Below are 15,894 nucleotides of genomic sequence, written 5' to 3'. Positions count from 1 at the left end.
TGCAAAACATTTTTCCCAGGACGATTCGTGAAAGATTAGGGCAGTGTCGTCCGCATAACAGATAATTTCGGCGCCTATGGAAAGGTCTGTTAAATCATTGATGTAAATCAAAAATAGCGTTGGTCCGAGAATGCTTCCCTGTGGGACCCCGTAAGGAATATTTCTTTGAGAGCTGACCAGGGCGCCCAACTTTAAGCACTGGCTACGGTTTGTTAGATAGCTTTTAAACCATAGGAGTGCCGTACCTCGAATACCCGACAGTTCAAGCTTCCTGAGCAAAATTGGTATCGAAACTGAATCGAACGCCTTGGCCAGGTCCAAAAAGACACCGATGCACGCGTTACCCTCATCCAAATAATTAGAAACAAGGCGAGTAAGAGTTGAGACAGCATCCTCAGTCGACTTCCCATGCCGAAAACCGAATTGACTCGAAGAAAGCATATTCTCTGATTCAAGAAATTTAACTAATTGATTATGTACTATTTTTTCAAAGATTTTGGACACGCTTCCTAAGAGACTGATGGGGCGATAATTACCTGGGCAGTCTTTGGCGCCGCCTTTATGGATAGGAATAACTGCTGCCACCTTCCAGTGGTCCGGAAAGTAGCCACGCAACTGTATTATTTTTAAATCAGATAAGAACAGGGCAAATCGAGTTTTAGTTAATCGATCTATGTCCAATACGTTACGATACTAATCTGTCAGTGCCAAAACTGACAGTTCTTCAATATTTTTTTTTGACAAAAAATATTAACCGAAGCCCCCACCACACTCGTGCGCGAATCGCGGCGCGAAGCCGCGTAGTCTGGAGCAGGCTTTAGAATCGTCCCCAGCTGCCATATGTGCCATTCTCAACCAAAAGGGTACTTATTGTTGGTTTTCAATAAGGCGCTATTTCCATATAGCTTCAATTTGAAATCAACCTTATTGACAAGCGACAATGTGGTATATTTTGGTTGAAAACGTTACATATCATTCCATATTCGAATTCGATGTCATAATCGATGTTGCTGTCCGGATCGTTGATATTTGCGGCAGCAATGCAGTCGGCTAGGGGAGACCGAGGTGAGTTGTGACAGAGCAGAGTTGTTGTCACATGTCGATTTTTTGAAACCTCTTAACTGTTAGCGAGCTCGCAACAGTGGGCGTTTGTTAGCTCGTTATTAGTTAATAGATTCCAAAAAATCGACGATGTCACAACTCTCCTCTGTCACAACTCACCTCGGTCTCCCCTACTGCAGTAACGCTTGTGTAGTCTGAATTCGAACAGTACCTTTATGGATCTTTATGAAACAAAGCCCGGGTCCTTTAAGAGATTCCAAATTTGTGACGTTTTCAACCAAAAGGTACCACATTGTCGCTTGTCGATAAGGTTGATTTTTAATTGAAGCTATATGGAAATAGCGCCTTACTGACAAGCGACAATAAATACCCTTTTGGTTGAAAATGGCACAAATTTGGAATCTCTTAAAGGACCCGGGCTTTGTTTCATAAAGATCCATAAAGGTACTGTTCGAATTCAGACTACACAAGCGTTACTGCAGAAGGGGAGACCGAGGTGAGTTGTGACAGAGGAGAGTTGTGACATCGTCGATTTTTTGGAATATATGATAGACTGTATTTACTAATAAGTAATATACTATAAAACGATATTTAAATAAAAAAAACTATATAATTTACAAAATCAAGTATTCACATAAAGTAATTTAAACAATTAGGTCATGTCTTTGTAATGCTACGAAAACTTGCTTTCATAAGTCATCAATAGTAAAGTACCCATAAGTGAATTCGGGTAATTCCGAAAGGAAAAAAAAACACTTAAAAAAAGTGGAGGAGAGTTCGGAAAAGAGACTCTTATTACAACGAAATACGATAGTGTTTTTGGAATAATTTTCGGAATTACACAATTTCCGAAATTACCCGAATAGGTACACCTTACGTATTAGAGTTATAGTATTATGACTAAGATATAAGGACCATATTTTCACTTTCATCCATACATAACAAAGCATGTTGTTCAAAAAACCAAAATTTGGCACATCACTTCGGCACAATATCTCGGAGACAGGGGTAATCAACATTTTTCGTTCAGACACTTCAGATAATAAAACCACCTTTATATTTTAATTTTTTCTGACATTAAACAAAAAAGAGAGGACTGGACAGATAATAAAAACTCGAATATAGTGCGCTGCTAAACTGCCTATATGGGACATTTTCAACCAAAAGGTACCACATTGTCGCTTGTTAATAAGGTTGATTTTAAATTGAAGCTGTATGGAAATAGCGCCTTATTGACAAACGACAATAAGTACCCTTTTAATTGAAAATGGCACATATGTGGTTCCGTAAAAAATGTTTTTGCTTACGTGTACCTAATAATGTACTGTACTGTAACTGTTCGTTTTCTTTTATAATCTTACAAAATGTTTTTACTTAGATGTATACCTAATACTGTAACGAAATGTTTTTACTTAGGTGTATCTAATACTGTACTGTAACTGTTCATTTTCTTTTATAATCTTACGAAATGTTTTTACATAGATGTACCTAATACTGTAATTTAAACTAAATTCGTTAATTTTCACGATGAGCGACAAGTTTGACAGTTGACTCGCAAGTATTAATAATTTTACGTAAATTGAATAAAAAATTACCTATCTATAAATACAATAAAACAAATGCACACCAACATTAATAAAAATAGAACATTGTCGAATTAATATACTTAACAACAATTTACACATCATTTTTAGACTTTACAATACACTCATTTAATTTAGACACGGTATTTTAGTTAGTTTCCCAACATATGTAAATAATTAAAAATTTAAGTGACCTAGAACATTCAAATTCAGTGCTTGCTATATTTAAATAGTAAATTGATTTTATCATATAACTGTTATCTTATTCAAAATAACGATCGACCTCATCAGCTGCATATGTACTTTTTTACAATTTTTTTTTGTATTATCTGTGTTTATATGTATATTAATTAATTCATCACAAACATATGTTTCTGATGAATATCGTTACTGTTATTATCGTTGGTTTAAGTTTACAAAAAAACATTTACATAGATAATATATTTATTTTACCATTTTAATGCTTGCCCCAAACTATAAAACAATTCAAATTAAAGTGCGATTATAAAAGTACAAAATGAATTTGAGATCTACTTTAAACATAAAAAAATCAATATAATCAAATCCTAAATTTTTTTTTTATCAAACAAGTTAAACAGTATGACGTATGACAGTAAAATACCAAACCACTGCTAACTTACACAGAAAATACAAAAAGAAAAAGAAACAATATACAATTAATCACAAATTACAATACTAACATTTGAAAATAAATAATTAACACATTTTAAACAGTTGAAGGACGTACGCACAACCACCTGTCTAAATAAAGTGTGTAGAGTGAAAACATTGTAAAAAATACACAATGCAGCATTGGTTTATTTTTTTCATACACTGGGGGTCAATCGCAGCTATTTTAATACCAATCAAATTCGCTCAACCACAAATAACTTAATTTTTTATTTTCTTATTCACATTTGTGTCACTTTTTCAATGAATTTGTACAATAGAGACGGGTTTTCATTCTGTATATTTATTTTATGGATACGGATTGTTATATTTTTTAATCTGACTTAAGTAGTGTAAATTAATTGAGTTAATATCCCTTAAAGTCACGCCAAATTCCATGAAACCTAATGCGCTTCATTAGGCTAAATCTTTTAATCTCTATTGTCCCGAACCCATTGTTTGCCATCCCTGATCCCGCCGAAGAAGGGTTGTCACAACGTAATTATAATTAGCAGCGCGACGTAGAATAAGCAAGTCGGCGGTGGTCGGCAACCTTTTCGATCCTGATAATTTATAATTTAATTAGAGAATTGGACTTATCAATAAATTCTGTTACCATTCTGTTCATTTACGATTCAAACGGATTCGTAGTGTATTTAGGCTTAGTACGCACTGAAGTTTTTTCAAAAGCGGTTCCGCAACCGCAAAAAATGTAACGTACGGCATGTTTTATGTATAAGCGCACGCACTTAAAAGACTGAAACCGCAAGAAATTAGACTGAATCCGCAAGAAAAAAACCGCAGTGCGTTCTAAGCCTTATACTTACAAAATACAAGTGACCATTATTAAACATATACTATATTAAATCCATTTATTTCAAAGTATTAGGTAAATGTAGCAGTGGAATGGGTGTTAAAGTGTAATTAAGATTACATAAGTACCTACCTACTAACATATTCTCTTTTTTTATTGCATTCTCTCTTACATAAAATTAAAGCTATTACGACACTAGTTTGTATTTAAACAAAAACAACAAAAAAAACGACTAGGCCAGGATTTGAACCCGCATAGATACATCCACAATTTCAAATCAGCAAAACAGTTTGAGATCAATTCGAACGTACACTTGGACATCAAAATTATATCTAAATGTAATTTACTTATAATTCGGGCGTGCACAACGTTCGTACTTATCCGTACATGTATCGGAACGAATTAAAATAAAATAAACATCATTTAGAAAATGATTCCCCCTCGTTTTGGTAGCAAATGGGAATCAAATATGTAAAAACACATTTGTACCGTGTCGTGTCCTAGGGTCACAAATTCTGACAAATGAATTGACAACCGTGCTCGTTCAAATTGAATGCATATTACTTAACGCTCGTGCGCTCAGTGTTTAATCTTCCGATCCGCATCCCGAAGTAACTCCCGCTTATTTTTTGTCTACACCGCTCCTTGACATTTGACATGGAAATGTAAGTTTAAATTGTCATGTTAAAGTAAACAGCTGCGATCGACCCTTGAGGGTAACGGCTTTAAAATTAGTCCTAACTATACTTCAGTCAAGGCACTTTTACACAATAGATGTAGCGACGCGCCGGCCAGGAGCGCCAGCGCCGTTTGCGCCGTACTCGAGCCTGTTGGCAAAAGGAGAATGTTTTAAAATAGTCATAAGAAATGACACCAGGTGGCGCTGATACTTCCAATCAAACATAGGGTCATTATTGTCAGTTGTTTTCTGATACTACTTAGGCACTTTGAGCGTTAGAAGAATTTGAAACCTTCATTTCATGGACTTGCGCGTTGGGGTGTCTGACATCTTGTAAGCAATATGAGAAACATAAACATGATATTATTGTTTCGTCTAATAAAAGCCTCAACTTAAGACCAAATAGGCATTAATTGCTGTATTTCGAATCTAGGAGAACATAAGTCTATGAGTCAAGATACCTCATAAAATGTGTACTTAGTGACTTCTGCCAAAAACGTTCAGGCAACTAGTGGCCCATAGATAAATACCTTAAAACTGAATATTACAAAATATTTAAAAATATTAGTATGCTATAGTTTTAAAAATTAAAAACTACATTATGGTTGCGATGAATTACGCAACCCTGCCGCCCGAACTTGACACCCTTCAGCCCAAAACTCCTCCTTGTCGAAGGCTATAGACGTTCAGTCGGAAAGAATTTAGAGGTACCTTGATAATGACCCGAAAGGTTCCTCAGGTCGAAAATGTGTATTAATTAATATCATTAACTACTAACAAATTCGCACTTAAACTATCGTGAGACATATTTCAAAATATTTATCAGTACGGTTTTTACTCACTATTATTTTTAGTCGCTTTTGGCGACATGTGCACGACGTACAACCGCCGCGGACACTCGTGCCTGAGGATGGATTCCCAAAGAATCCGAAACATGTCGCCAAAAGCGACTAAAAATAATAGTGAGTAAAAACCGTACTGATAAATATTTTACTAACAAATTGTCACTTTTAATTTGTAACATTCAATACTACTACCTTATTGACCGAGCGTAACCGAAATTCTCCGTTTCACTTGAGAAAAAAGCTTTCGTAATGTCCGCATGTTCTCCTCTACAGGTCGCAATTCTCAACCGATTCCCGATTCCTTTTGTGAGCAGGTTCGAGTATAAAATACCTATATTCTTTTGTTGACATACTTTTTGGAAAAATTTCAAAATGGCGGAGCCATACATTTTTTAGTTTTACATTGTTCTCACGAGGTCTACAGCTCACAGAGCCACTAGTTAGGATTTTGTACCCAAAGGGTAAAAACGGGACCCTATTACTAAGACTCCGCTGTCCGTCTGTCTGTCACCAGGCTGTATCTCTTGAACCGTGATAGCTAGACAGTTGAAATTTTCGCAGATGATGTATTTCTGTTGCCGCTACAACAACAAATACTAAAAAGTACGGAATCCTCGGTGCGCAAGTCCGACTCGCACCTGTCCGCTTTATTTTATAAGACTGTATTATTATAACTTACGACCCTCAAAAACGAATATTTCACGTACTTGAACATCAAAATCAAATAAGGTTGAAGACTGTAGCCAAAGCTACACGTAATATTTCAACGCAAATATCAGTTAACTCATTCGGAAAAATGTTTCCAGCTGAAGGCACCGAAAATACACATAAATAAGATATTTAATCAGGCACTCCGTCAACACCCTTGATGGACAGACGGGGGACCATAATTGGGCGGACAGACGGACGGACAGACTGCGAGATGATTGATGATAGATTTCGTTTAGTAGTGTGGTGGGAAGATTTCTTGTTTAACAGTTACATTATTGTTTCGTTGATGTAAATGATTAGTCAATACTAAGGGTGCTTAATTCAAAACGGCAATGGACATAGAAAAATAACTAATCTTAGAATGACTCCATACAAAGCTGTCTTTTTTTTTATGAAATAGGAGGCAAACGAGCAGACGGATCACCTGATGGTAAGCGATTACCGCCGCCCATGGACACCCGCAACACCAGAGGGGTTGTAAGTGCTTTGCCGGCCTTTAAGATGGGAATACGCTCTTTTCTTGAAGGTTTGAAGGTCATATCGGTCCGGAAATACCGCAGGCGACAGTTCATTCCACAGTTTAGCTGTGCGAGGCAGGAAGTTTCACGGAAGGAACCTATGGTAGAAAATATTCATAGATTTTAAACTTATGTTTTATCGATGTATGGAGTGTACTCTATTCTTACTTAGGTAGGTATTTCTCTATTAGGGACACCACAGTTGTTATGTTGTAAACCAATAAAGTTCTTCATTAATACACAATAATTTAAGCTGTGAACATAGAAACATAAGGCTACGATGTTAATAGGAATTACCCGAAAGTTCATTTACTTAGTTATATTACAATAGTTAACTTTTAGTGCAGCATATTTTATAATTATATTTTTAACCAGTAATTCACTGAACGATGCGGCGAAAGCCAAGGCATAGCACATACGACGTGTACAGGCTGCCTAGCCTCCGACCTCTCAAACATAGCTCAGTAAATGAGTCATTTTCTATGAAAAGGGACCTTATTGACGATGGTGCTTACGCCGCACAGCGTCGTGCGGCATTGTATTTATATCGGAGCATCGTTACAATGGCGTAAGCGCCATCGACAATAAGGTACCTTTTTATAGAAAATGCCATAAATAATCTAGTTTCTCACCCGAAGCTGTGAACATGGATAAATGCGGCGACCGTGCCACAGCGAGGCTCACATTAGTCGACCGCACGTACGGCGGCCGCACCGGTTGCCTTGCCTCGCACCGCACCGCCACTACGCCTCGTGGCGTGCTGATCGTCAACCGTAGGGGCCGCCAGCTCATTCGCAGACCTTCGTCGTTGGCGACAGTCACTTCTGTGTTGCCTTCCCAGGGTTGGATCTGGTGGGAGAAAGAATAATTGGTCTAGTTATTACGGTCAGTGCGACGCGCCACGTACGTTCGAATGTAGACTACTTAATTTGACCCAAGGGTGGCTGAAGCAAACAAAGCCAGTAGCTGTGGAAAGTATTTGTCAACGCATGTGCATTTCTCTATTCTAGCGATTGTTGTTAGCAACAACTTCGTGAATTCGAGTTACTTTGTGAGACATCAACATTTCAAGCGTGGGCAGAGACATAACATGAAGTCTGTCAACATCGCATCAAATTACTTTAATCTGGCGATATCTTGTCGCGCCTTGTGGTAATTAATGTCTCTATTTCCATGTAGTAAGTTACTTATTTTTTCCATCTTCACTAAATGACAGTTATAGGCATCATCATCATCATATATTTAAGAGTTATACTCTTGTCGGTGGAGCGATTTCCATAAGTGTCGGTCCTCTGCCTTCTCCTTGACAGCCTGATACGACACGACGTTGAGTTTTTCCTTTACCAGTTAAGGGCATTTCTATTTAAAGTTGTAGGTAGGTAACCCCCAACTTTTGTGCTCAATATTAGGTCAGCTTACTGTTCGGCATCTAATACTTACAATTTCTAATTTTCTATCACTGAACCATGCCCGGGCATGGCCGGGCCCGTCGAACAGTAGTGACGTCCTGTCCCCCGTTCCCCCAGCTGCTTGGAACTCCAGTTATTAAAGTAGGCACATTATACAATATGGCTTTACTTACAATTTCAGGTTTCCCATCAATGTACCACTGAATGTTGGCCGGCGGCATGGCCGGCCCCGTCGAACAGTTCAGCATGACGTCCTCCCCCAGTTGGACGCTGCTCGGGACTCCGATTATCTCCGGATCTTGCTTTAGCGTCACTGCCGACAAAATATTAAATTAATTATAGGACAATCCGAAGAATGCCGACTGACATAGCTGGCAACAGTGACGGATATAAAAGAAGCCCAAATCCCACCTGAGATGACCCAGAAACGAGAATCCTGGTGAAATATAACTACTAGGACCCCAAATAATGAGAAAAGGTCAAGGAAAAGAGAGATAGGATAATGAAATTAAGAAATCATAGAGATAAAAAAAACTTCTGGCGTCCGTTAGCTCATTGTGTGGACGGCATTCAGACCGTGGAGTACTTTTACGTGCAATTAGCACAAACCTGGGATTAGTGACGTAAACGAACAGGCCAATTCGAATGTGCACTGACCTCAAACCGATATTAGAATGATATTGAAATCATACTGAGGTATCATATTGAGGTAGAAACGGGAGTTGGAAGGGGCAGACCTCAGCGGACTTTCTCTGATCAGATCGGGGAAATCCTGAAGAAAGGCCCTAAACCGGCGAGCGTGTATGAGGAATGTTATGAAAGTGAAGGAAGCGAAAGAGGTATGTCAGGATCGTAGCAAGTGGAAATCCGTGGTCTCAACCTACCCCTCCGGGAAATAGGCGTGATTATATGTATGTATGTATTGAAATCATATCAGTTAGCTGTCATCCGCGCGGGCGTCTCGCTCGCACTAATACTTGTGCGGACAAGTCTGAGCGAAATGAACGCGTTCAAATGGGCCTGGGAGAGAGGCGTGTGCTCTATAACTCAGGAACAAATATTTGAGGTAGGAAAAATATATCATTAGTGGCAAAAGTAGCTTATCCCCCTGCGTTAAGTGGAGTGTCCCTTTGCGGAGAAATATCTAGAGAGCGCAATTTAAAGGCTCTAAGTACACGGAACAGAACCAATTTTTGTGAATTTTGGTAACTTAAACAAAAACTTTATGAGTTGGGTATTCAATTCTTTATAAAAAAAATAATCTTGAATATTATTGATCTTTAAACCTAAGTTTCTAATCTGTTCTTATATTCCAAATACTAAAATACCAGTTAGATTGTTCCATTATTCCGTCAAATTTTAGTAGAAAGCTAACATAAAGGGTATGGACGGTATAGAAAGGATGCCAATCTCTTATGGCAGAATTGTTGCAAAAGTGACCGCTTTTAGCTGTAAATAATAGTTCCTAATCTCTCTGGTGGCGCTAGGTAGGCTCAGAGACCAAAGAGTATTATAATATCAAAGATAGATATAACTCCGTAATAGATGGATACAGTCTAAGGAAAAAACGTGCCTCGAAAATCACGAAAATTTGATTCTCGATCAGATGGCGCCACTAGTTTTGGCCTACACTCGTATAGAGGGCGTTGACTGTTTCGTTTGTTATTTATAATTTTAACGCATACCAGTGAAAGAACATGGGTCAAAATCATATAAAAATAATTAATGCAAACAAAAAAATCATTTATCCATATTTAAATACAGATGGCAGTGAATTTACTGGGGTTACAAAATTTACTATGACAGTAGCGCTCTAGTATAAGTTACTCTATGATAATATATTGGAGACTCTATGACATGAACCGTAGAGGTATAATAATGTAGAGACGAAATGGGGGAGGGGCAGCAAATGACCCGACCAAATTACGTAGGTTGTTTCTGGTATGTTGTCAGGAATGTTAAAACGTGTTTTTAATTTTGTATATTCTGTCCTTCACGGTCGCACGGGTGCACATCTGTATAAAATACTAGGTGTATGGTCTTGATACTTCAGTGTATGGTGGCGCCGCCTATTTACGGTTTTTTACGGTCACTTTTTGATACTGATACATGAAGATTCATTTCATTACCTCTACCTTCCATAATAAAGGGTTTTAAAAATAGAAACCTGCAGCTACTAATACAGATGCGAGGACAAAAAACTAGTACTTATTTAATCCGTGTCTCATAATTCATAGTCGATTATACTAATGCACAAACACTAGCATCAATTGGATGCCCATTATGTGACTGATGAAGATATTAATTGACACGCTGACCGAATAATCATTAATTGACCAACAGCAAATTGCCATGAAAGCTTAATGTGGCCCAAACCGCACCACTTTACACTGGCGATTTTCACAAATTCCGCAATAATTGCGTCAACACGTCAACTACCGACCAAAACGTGCATTCACCAGATTTTCGATTACGCCGTCCCTTTCACACTAATGAAGCGATGTTGAAAAGTGAAAAGGATGATAGCATGAATCCGATGATCGATAAACTAGAGCGTGGTTTTAGTAGGTATGTGAAACTGGTAGCCATTGACTTTAATGAGGCTATAAATGAAAATAGCATGTAATTTATAAGGGATAAAGGAATATTCAGAATATTGCTTACGGCTATAGGTTAATGATCGAACATTATGATTTTAAAACGATTAGAAATAAAGTCAGGGTACATGCGGTCGATGCGGAGAAGACCGTCTACAAACTCTTAATCGCTTCTAACTCTAATTAGGCGGCGCCACCATACCTAGTATTTTATATAGATGTGCGCCCGTGCGACCGTGAGGGACTTGGTGAGGGACAGAACATACGCAATGCGACAAAATTAAAAACACGTTTTAACATTGAACTATTGAACAAGTTTGGGAACAAATCAAATTTTTTTTTTCATTAAATACTGGAGGGCTTCGTCAATTTTTCTTTTCTTTAATATATGACATCTATTACACGTTTTAACATTCCTGACAACATACCAAAAACAACCTACGTAATGTGGTCGGGTTATTTGTTGCCCCTCCCCCATTTCATCTCTATATTATGGTTCATGTCATATCCATGAGCCTACCTAGCGCCACTGGAGAGATTAGGAACTATTATTTAAAGCTGAAAGCTGCTGGTCACTTTTGCAACAGTTCTGCCATAAGAGATTGTCGTCCTTTCTATACCGTCCATAGCTCTTAGTTTTTGATTATGTCTGAGCGAAGTACGTATACAAATAAATACTCTTGTTCTATGATAGTCTTACCAATCGAACCAAATATTATATGGCCTTCCCCGGGTCTCTATTGTTTTCCATAAAGTTTTAAGTCATAAATGTATTGTTTGTCCGCATTTCTCAGGCACGCGTAACTTTCAGGATTGCCAAAACAATCCTCACCTAACCTAACCTTACGAAATTCCCGCAAAGTTAATGGTTTCAGAATTATCACTAATGATAATCTCACAATTAACAACTGACAGGGAAGACCGTCATAGGGCAAGAATTATCGTGTTTGTATAGTATTCGCTCAGACACAAGAAACCGACCTTCTATAAGTGGAGTAAGAGTGCAAACGCAAGAGTTAAAGCGACGCGAAGAGCTGCTTGTAGACGGTGTTCTCTTATATACGGTTTTCTCCATGTTGATCTTATTCTATTAGGTTTCAGTTTATTGTGAGTACTTACTGTATCTATCTTTACAATCTTTTCATAATTATTTAAGTATCTAAAATTGCAGAGGTATCAATAGCAATGTTAATTACATTCTGTTATTTATTTATCACATATTTTCTCGAAATCTAAAACAGTTGACTTAAAAAAAATTAATGGTCATTAAATTCCTCGAACTTTGTGACGATAGGAAAATCCAAGATGATCCATAAAATCTCGGATTTAACGACGAAGATATCACTGGGAACATTTATTTAAATTCCCAAAGGCGAATTTGAATGGCTGAGGCTGAATATTAAGCAGCATTTTAGTTACTTAAGTGCCCTGTGATGTTACGGATTTCAACTGAAGAAATCTTGATTTGTTGACACTTTTACCAAGATTAACGTGTCAAAGAGAAAATAACGAGAAAATGTAGGTCTTTTATAAGACATAATTTAAGTCCTGTCTTTTATTTTAATGAATTTATCACCTAAAACTTCGGTAGACAACAACATTGTACAGTTAGCAGTAGCAGTGAGTTGAGTATAGAATTTTGTTGAGTCATGTGTGTTGTTGTTGTTGTTTTGTTTTGTTGTTGTTTGTTTTGTTTTGTTCCTGAGTCATGGGTATTTTCTATGTATTTAAGTATTTATATATTATATAATTATATCGTTGTCTGAGTACCCATAACACAAGCCTCCTTGGGCTTACCGTGGGACTTAGTCAATTTGTGTAAGAATGTCCTATAATATTTATTTATTTATTTTGTTTGGAGAGGAACAACTAAAGTCTCTGCGGTTGACTGTATTTCAACAACAAAGAAAAAATATTGAAAAGTAGGTACCGATTTCAAACACACTAGGTACAGTGATCCAAGGGTTCCGTACATTACACAATTTAAACAATGTATTTTTTATCTGAAACGTGAGTGAAATGTCTTTAAAAACCCGTAGGGGTCGGATCAAAAACTAAGTAATTAAGCCCGAGTCACGCTTGACTGCACATTTCTAATAGGTTTTCCTGTAATCTATAGGTAAAGATCTATTTTGTGTATTTTTTTCAAAATTTTAGACCCAGAAGTTTCGGAGATAAGGGGGGGGGGGGTTGGAATGGTAATTTTTTGCCTATTTTTTGCAATAACTTCTAAATTGTTTATCCTAAAATTATAAAAAATCTCTTTCCTTTGATATGTAACACGATATACTTTGAAAAACTTTATTTTTTAATTTTCACATCTACCCCCCGAAAGTGGCCCCCATGCTTAAAATTCATTTATTTACGTTATGTTCGTCTTTGGGTCATAAACTTACATAATTATGTATACCAAATTTCAACTTAATTGGTCCAGTAGTTTCGGAGAAAATAGGCTGTGACAGACGGACAGACAGACAGACAGACAGACAGACGCACGAGTGATCCTATAAGGGTTCCGTTTTTTCCTTTTGAGGTACGGAATCCTAAAACAGCGTGTGGTACCCCTAAAGTTACAAACTGTAGACTTTTAAGTAGGGTGATTGCTATAGTTATTAGCCACTTTATAGTTTATAGTGATTGGCCACTTAACAGCAAGGTTTCAATTGGCTTGTTTCTTTCTGATTTGTTAGCAAAGGCCAATTACTATGTAGTGCTGGCCAATAACTATAAATAACAGTCAGCTGATAAAAGTTTCATGTTTTTCACATTTCTTCTTCTTCTTCTTCCTGCCCTTATCCCACGTTATGTGGGGTCGGCACAATATGTTTTTCTCTTCCATTCTCCTCTATCTATCGTCACCTCAGCACTCACTCCTTTCTTTCTCATATCCTCTTTCACACAATCCATCCAACGCTTTTTGGGTCTACCATACGCTCTCCGTCCATTAACATTCATCCCTAACATTCTTTTGCCTATATGGCATTCATCCCTCCTCATCACATGCCCATACCACGCTAACCTACTACTTCTTATCTTCTCCGTTACTGGTGCTACTTTCAACCTTCCCCTAATATACTCATTCTTAATCCGATCCTTTCTCGTCACTCCACACATCCATCTCAACATTCTCATTTCCGCTGCGTGCATGTTTTTCACATTTATAGGTATTTATTAGGATGTAAATAAGATTTCAAACTCATTATAACTTTTTTACCTATATGTAATTTTGTATAATAGGAAGGTTTATCGTAATGATAATAAGTATCGCTCTAAGACGTATCTGCTTATCAAAAATTAGTTTCTCTATTTGTAGCTGAGGAACTACTAAGAATAAAGGTAGAAATAAGTATATCTAGCAAATAGTTCCTAGAAAGCACGATTTTTCAGTGTCGGCCCGCAAGGAAGAATTTCGTTAGAATGTGCCAGAGTTATATTTATTAAACCGTTGTTGAAATAGTTCGTCTATTATTCTTCTCCGTTAACTAGTTACTGGCGAAAAGAATTACAGCAATAGAGAGAAAATTATAAACTACCTTCAAAAACTTGTTGTTTATTTGTTTCTAAAATTGTTGTATTTATCGTATCCAGAGATGTCATTTTAGTCGCTTGAAACCTACAACCTAATTTATCGCGGTCATGCACAGCAATTAATTTCACGTGTCTCGTGGTAGACAATTAAACATACACAAAATGAAAGGTTAGCCCATTTTTCTGATTTAACTTTTATCCTAATAAAAAGTTACTCCTTTTATTATAACTGTGTAATAAGATCATTACCCACGGTGTGACAAATTTTGTTTTAACATCTGTGTATAATCCACCACACCCAAAAATTGGAAGCATTGAGTCACATACCAGAAACATGCAACCTTGGGCCCGTTTCTCAAAAGCTTGTAGCTTATAATACAAGCGGAAGTCCCTTTCTAACAAAAGCTGTCAAAAGACAAAGTGTCAAAGTCCAAAAAGTGACATCCGCTTGTATTACAAGTTACAAGCCTTTGAGACGCGGGCCCCTTGTCGTTCAATATTGCGATGAAAATCGATTTTTGATCAATGCCATTGAGTGTAAAGCGAAGTAAGGCTTCACTTTTGTCTTTGCCGGACAATAAACAGCCAATCTCGATCTTCAATTTTTCTCGGCTAGCCAAGACAGTATCTCATTTTCCAATCCCAATGGGAGCAGTCACGCCATACATCCCCGTACCGCTCTCGCGAATTGCCTCGACACTGACTGATTGCTGCTGCACATGCTTTCCCGCTGGATGCTTTTGAGATCTTGGCGTTTAGAGGACCTTTAGCTTGAAAAATTTATTGTGGCAGCTTTATAGTCTGTTATTTTGGTTTTAAATGTGGATGTTAGTTTCAAAGTAAACACATACATAAATCACTATGTTTATTGTATACCTGGATTGCGCTTTGCCAATTAGTCTTTACGGTGCCGTGGGTTCAGAGAGCGGAGTTTTTAAAAACAACGCACCGCTTTTTTACGATCAGAATACGGTTGCCAAAACTTTACTTAGCAATTTTGAGGATTTTTTCTAGTAAGTTCATTGATTGACTGTCGCTTGATAGGAAAAAATCACGAACATAGGTCACCTATAAAAAAGCAGTGCGTTATTTTTAAAAACTCCGCTGTCTGAACCCACGGCACCGTAAAGACTAATTGGCAAAGCGCAATCCAGGTATACAATAAACATAGTGATTTATGTATGTGTTCACTTTGAAACTAACATCCACATTATTTTAAAACCAAAATAACAGACTATAAACCTGCCACAATAAATTTTTCAAACTAAAGGTTCTCTAAACGCCAAGATTAGACCTATGATAGGTCTAACACGCACTTTAAATTGTTTTATGAATTAATGCACAAAAGCTCAAAAATATGAAAATTGCTTCCAAAAATGCGCAATTTATTTTTGAGGGAATTCATTGATTACTTTCTTTGTGTGAAAACGTACAACAAATTAAACTTCACGACATCCGCGGTCCCCAGCACGCACATCC

At 37.3% G+C, this 15,894-nt stretch overlaps 1 protein-coding gene across 1 annotated transcript in view; it reads right to left on the bottom strand.

Annotated features, from left to right (window-relative positions):
- Positions 1–4,869: 4,869 nt before the first annotated feature.
- Positions 4,870–15,894, bottom strand: part of LOC134744006 (uncharacterized) — a 51,979-nt gene continuing 40,954 nt past the window's right edge. The window contains exons 4-6 of the mRNA XM_063677639.1: positions 8,464–8,603; positions 7,514–7,730; positions 4,870–4,955 (exon numbers count right to left, since the gene is read on the bottom strand). Coding sequence (XP_063533709.1) covers positions 4,870–4,955; positions 7,514–7,730; positions 8,464–8,603 — 443 coding nt within the window. The remainder of the gene's footprint in view (positions 4,956–7,513; positions 7,731–8,463; positions 8,604–15,894) is intronic.

Source organism: Cydia strobilella, chromosome 9 (genome assembly GCF_947568885.1).
Source record: "Cydia strobilella chromosome 9, ilCydStro3.1, whole genome shotgun sequence".
NCBI classification, from domain to species: domain Eukaryota; kingdom Metazoa; phylum Arthropoda; class Insecta; order Lepidoptera; family Tortricidae; genus Cydia; species Cydia strobilella.
Note: the sequence above shows the minus strand (reverse complement) of the source record. Positions and strands in the feature narration are given on the sequence as shown.